The following is a 5,686-nucleotide window of genomic DNA, read 5'->3' on the forward strand; positions in this document are numbered from 1 at the left end:
TGCTCAGGTGAGGGAAGGGAATCCGAATATCCCAGAAGTTCTGCGGAAACAGGTCCAGCCATGGGGGCAGGGGGGAGGGGGAGACGCAGCAGGATGCTCTTGCTGGGAACCTGTCCCTGCGAACACCACCGAACTGGGGGAGGATGCTAGGAACCCCTTCTTTGCCCAAGGAAGAGGGGTGGCCCTCTCTTTGGCACAATCATTATCATCCGGGGAACGTTTGGCATGGAGTGAGTGGGCGGCACGGCACACCCTTTGGGGCTTCCTCCCAGGGTGGGAGCTCAAGGCCTCTGGTGGCTTAGTCTCCAAGCCCTCAGCATGGGGCCAGGAGTGCGGTGTTGTCTGTGCTCCTGCCCAGGGGCGGCCGGCTGGCCCATGTTAGTTGGTGAAGGAAAGGGCAGGGGGAGGTGGGGAGGTGAGTAAGCAGACCGGGGAGGCGAGAGCGACTCTCTCCGGCTTTCCCCTCTTCCCTCGGTGGGGCAGGCTCAGTCCACCGAATCGCAGATCTCTTCCACCATGGCGTTGAAGACATGCGGCTGGTCGGCGTAGACGTGGTGGGAGGCGCCCTCGATCTCCTGTGTGGGGCAGAGCCGGCAGGGCTTCTTTGTCAGGGACTCAAGAAAGCTGTCCCATCCCTGGTCGCCTCCTCAGACCCGCTTTGCCTGCCACCCAGGGCGCTTTTCAAAAACAGTGGTTCCCGTCCTCCCTTGATCTGGCACTCTCTGGAAGCCAGTGAATCCCCACGTCCCATACTGCCTCCCCCATGGTCCTTCTCTGTAACGTTTCCTTCTGTGTCAGCCACACCCCGCGCCCCCTGCCCATGCCACCACAATGATGTCTCCCCCTCATCTCAAGGTCTGGCAATGTCTGTTGGCAGGTGAGAAGCCCTGGCCCAGGTGCGATGGGTCAGAACTCACTGGACTGCTGTGGGTTTGTGGCATATGAGGATGGAGTGAGCTAAGAGAGGCAGGCAGGCAGCAGGCAGAAAGAAGTGTGGTGGGCAGGCTCAGGGAGAGCCCTCATTGCCAGCTGAGACTTTGGGTGGGCGTGCAGAGTGGCTGGCTAGGAGTCAGAATTGACTTCATGGGGGTGAGTTTTGGTGTGGAGGGACACCCCGATGTTTGCATCTGCCCAATGGGCATGACTTTTAGCTAAACTGGCCTACACAGAGGTGGGACAACCCCCCCACCCCCCCGCCCTTCCTCACCAACACAGACACATTTTGATATTACCAACCCTCTTAGGTCGACTGGGGTCGGCGGCCAGTTCCTCTTTCCCCCAAGCCTTGGACTGTTCTTTCCTGTCACTGACCCGAGGCACGCTATCCTGACCATGCGTGAACGTGTGCCGTCATTCGGCTCCCAGCATGTTCACCTCGACCCCTCAACGTACCATGTCCCGGACGTAGGAGTCTGGCCGCTGCATCTTCACTTTTTGGCCTGTGCTGGTGTCTATCCAGGTGTTGGCCCCATAGATCATGGTGATGGGGACGTCTTTCCGAATCAAGTGAATTCGATCCAGCATGGGGCGCCGGGCCCAGCCAAAGGACTCCATCATGGCTTTGAACGCTGTCTCGCCGCTGACAGAAGAAAAAGAGGGCCGAGGTGGCTACACAGCCTCGGGACTTGTCCAAGGGTGGAAACGAGTCCTTTATGCTGCGACTCATTACCCGTCATGCCCCGGCCGCGTCACGAGGCTGGAGGAACAGGACAGACGTGGTGCCTGCTCGCCCGGGATGCTCCAGGAAGGGAGGTGTGAAACCACTTATAAGATGGTTAACTGGGGAGCTGAGACGTGCCCAAGAATTGTGCAAGAGCGGGTGAGCGCTCGGAGAACACCGAGGTGAGGCTGGGCGGGCTGGGGGTGGGGGGCCTTCACCTGGCTGGGAGGGAGAGGGAGTGGATCAAGGAAGACACCGCGGGTGAGCTCTGAGGAGCAAAGGGTACAGAATTGAGTCAAAAGGGCTTCCTGAGGAGACTCTGAGGTTAACGAACACAGGGTCCAGGAGGCATAGTGACAGATGCCCAGTGAATCTACTTACTCCCTAATCGTTTACTCCAGTAGACCCACTTGGGCCCATTGTCGTATGGGGTGGTCTGGGTGGCTCTGGTGCTGTGTGGAAGGCAGGGAGGGCCTGTTTTAGATGCTGCCAACCTACCAGGCCTGGCCTGTCCGCTGGAGCGATTTCCCTGCTCTCCTTTCCCTCTTGTGGGATGAAGGGGAGCCTGACTTTTTTCCCGGGCCACCAGAACCTTTCAGTCCGATATCACAGTATGACAGATAAAGCGCAGGCTCTCACGTGAGATGCCGTGTCAGGTGTGTTACAACACAACAAATCCCTCAAGGGACTGTAGAATTGAGAGATGGTATTTGGGGGTTAGGAGACTGCTTATCCCTGTATCATGGATGCCTTCTTTGCTTCCTCTGGGGCACGTAACGGATTTCAAGTACGGACCGTGGCTTGGATTTGGGAGGTTATCTGGACAGAATGAGGACTGGGACTAGGGCATGTTTTGAGGAAAGGAAAGGGCTAGGCTGGGCATGTGGGCCTCCCAGTGGGTATGAGGTTGGCACTGAGCCCAGATGGGGCTGAGAGAAGACTTGGGAGCAGGAAGCTAGAGGGCTACCTGACCTGACTGCTGAGTTGAGGTTCCCCATTCTCCCGCTTCACTGGGGCCCTCCGATTAGCCAAGCTCGTGTGGACTGTTGGGTAGAGACTCCCACTTTGTTGGGAAAAAAGCTGTCTGAGTTTGCAGCCAATGCTCAGACAGTACTGTTAGGACACAAGGCCCCCCCCACTCCCCCTTCTTGGTGGCTGTGGACTCACAGGGGAAGACTTGGATGGCCTCGGGCAGGGGAGGCAGTGACCTGGGCTCCCAGGGTGCCTCCTGGCAGATCAGGGTGAGGCCCCACAGAAGTGCCACCCACGCAGCTTCGTGGTAGCAGCAACCCACAGGGTACTTTGTGACGGAAGATCACCTCCCTGGCTCGGCTCTGGTGGCCACAGTGGCCAGGTCTCGAATCAGCAGGCTGGCAGGGGACCCTCCAAAGCCTGGAAGCATGTTCTGTCGCAGGAAGCAGTTAGTTTCAGACCACCCCCCACCCCAATCAAATGTTAAAGTGCACACTCTTTCTTTACACAGCAGTTCTGTTTGTAGGAATAAATGCATTCAACAGGCACAGTCACGTGTGTGCCAAGGCACATGCACTGAACTGTTCTTGGAACCATGTCACAGGACAGATTGGAAATACCAAGCCCAATTTTGGGGACCTGCAGGCCTGGGCAGGAGACACCTTTTTATTCAAAAGCCCATGTAGTTTTTCTATTTACAAATACCAGGCTTATAGTTCTTTTTCCATTAAAACAAAAAAGAAAACAAAAGAAGAGGGAGAACAAGAGGAGCTTTTGACCCACGGGCTGCCTGCCTGTCTCGGGGGGAGGGCGAAGGGGAGGGGGCGGGTCCTCCCCTAGTGAGGGCAGTATGCTTAATTACCCACACACATTCCGCAGGGACAGACTTGGTGAGACTCCAAAGTCCAGGTCCTTAGGGGGCTGGTCTCCTCTTTGGCACGGGTGTCCCGGGCACACCCGGCTGTCTTGGGGGGTGGGGGGCAGGAGGGGAGTGTGGTGCGGCTGCTCCCCTTCCTCACCCCTTCAGACGCTGTGGGCAATGGTGGGGGTGGGGACCCTATTTGTTCTCTGCCTGCCCCAGCCCCTGCAGTGCCGTACAACCTCCTTACCTCTCCCCTGCTAACAGCACCGGCAGGCCTTGGTGTTCCGCCCACCAGACCGCACCACCAGGGCCTCTAGTGTATTGTTTAGGGTGGTGTCTTGGCCCTGCTGCGGCCTTGTTAAGGCGGAATGCTCAGTGTGAAACAGGCGTGTTAACGTTGTACCTATCCTGGGGAAGCTCTTTGGAAATGATCATGCCTGGGTTCCCCTCCCTGAGTCAGGGCTTTGTGGAAGAACCATTGGGGCTAGATAGTTCCCGAGTTTCCCAGCAGCTGCAGTTTCCACTCCACAGCTGCCCTTACCTGGGATTCTGCGCATTGCAGTGGTAGATATATTCCGAGATGGTATCATCTTCAAAAAAGTCCGCAAACTTGCGCTTGAAGTCCGGCCGGAAGCGCTGGACCAGGCCAGGCCCTGAAGAACGGAAAGAAACATGTAGCGTGGCCAGCTCTGTGCGAGGACAGGACTCTCCTGATTGTGTGAACGGAGCCATCTCTCTCCTAAGGGCTGGCTTGATTCCTTCCGGGGTTTCTGTGGCACAAGCGTGAGGGTCTCCTGAGACGTGTGAGATGATGACAAAGGACAGAGTTTGTTGGTGACCAAAGAACGTCCAGAGCATCACAGAAAAAAACCGCTTATTTTCAGCGCCGTGAAGTCGGGACCTTTTCCTCCGCCAGCACAGGTCTCCCAGTGCTTTGGGGTTTAAAACAGTACCAGCCACGTTCTCTTTCTCTGGGATTCCTGTGGCCTTTCGCTTTGTGGCAGGCCACAGAGGAAACGAGACCCCCTCCCCGGAGCCCGCTCCTTGTCAGACCTGGAATAGGAGAGGTGTGAGGAGCAGACTTAACAACACTGCTCATCTCGGACTCGGGGCTCGGCTGGAGAGCAATCGTTCCTCCCTCGCCTTTCTTGATGGTGAACACACACAATGCCACCAGGGCTCCACACCAGCAAGTAGGACACCCAAAATGGGCGATAAAAATTGGGCCTCATGGACCAACCCCAACTACTACGTGGACACCTGCCCCTCCCCCCAGAAGAATTTATTTCAAAGGATGGCTTTGAATCTGCACCTCCGGGAGAGGGACATGACTGATTGGAGCACACAGAAGCAGATGAAGGGAGAGGAGGAGAGAGTGGAGAACATCCTGGCCCCCCAGGCCTTGAGGACCATGCTCCCGATTAGAGCATCCAGTCCACACAGAGGACCACATGACCGGCCCCACTAAGAGACATGACATCTCTCACCGACTCACAGCCCCACAGAGGACAACACCAGAGACACAGTGTGCGAATTGCGCCCTATCTGATCCCACCACACCGAGGCAAAACACTAAGGGGGTGCAACAGAACAGCAAGGGAATGGAGCGGCGTGGTCCACAGGGAATGCTGAAGGTGGACTTTGGGGCCAGGGCTAGGTGCCCCAACAGACTGGACTGGAAGACACTCCTAAAGGCCAACAAACGATCCTTGAACTAACTATAAGCTTTTCTTTCTTGTTGTGTTTTGTTTTATTTTTTGGTCATTGGTTTGTTGTTGTTTTGTTGTATATTGTTGCTTGGCTTGCTCTGTCTTGTTTTTGTGCATGTTATTATTCCACCGGTCTGTCTAAATAAGATAGTCTGGATGAACAATCTGGAGGAGAAAACAACGGGACCAACAGTTCCGGGGGGACATAGGAGAGGAGGAGGTGGGGGGAAAGTTCGTGGTGTTAACAAATCCAGGGACAAAGGAACAACAAGTGATACCAATTGGTGGTGAGGAGGGTGTAGGAGGGCTGGTAGGCCGTGATCAAGGGTAATGTAACCAAAGGAATTACTGAAACTCAAATGAAGACTGAGCATGACATATTTATAGGTTTAGTATCAAGGTAGCAGAAGGACATTGGGCCTCTACTCAAATACTCCCTCAATGCAAGAATACTTTCTTCTATTAAATTGGCATTCTATGATG

The 5,686-nt window shown here is 55.5% G+C and overlaps 1 protein-coding gene across 6 annotated transcripts in view; it reads right to left on the minus strand.

The window, feature by feature from the left end:
* Window positions 1–6: 6 nt before the first annotated feature.
* The window catches only part of ABHD4 (abhydrolase domain containing 4, N-acyl phospholipase B), a 13,863-nt gene continuing 8,183 nt past the window's right edge, over window positions 7–5,686 (minus strand). For all 6 annotated transcript variants that reach the window (XM_045287949.1, XM_004698463.2, XM_045287950.1 and 3 more), the window contains exons 5-7: window positions 4,036–4,147; window positions 1,393–1,579; window positions 7–575 (exon numbers count right to left, since the gene is read on the minus strand). In XM_045287949.1, the coding sequence (XP_045143884.1) occupies window positions 486–575; window positions 1,393–1,579; window positions 4,036–4,147 (389 nt within the window). In that variant the 3' untranslated portion in view covers window positions 7–485. The remainder of the gene's footprint in view (window positions 576–1,392; window positions 1,580–4,035; window positions 4,148–5,686) is intronic.

Source organism: Echinops telfairi, unplaced genomic scaffold (genome assembly GCF_000313985.2).
Source record: "Echinops telfairi isolate 266 unplaced genomic scaffold, ASM31398v2 ScPeMD7_18;HRSCAF=68, whole genome shotgun sequence".
NCBI classification, from domain to species: domain Eukaryota; kingdom Metazoa; phylum Chordata; class Mammalia; order Afrosoricida; family Tenrecidae; genus Echinops; species Echinops telfairi.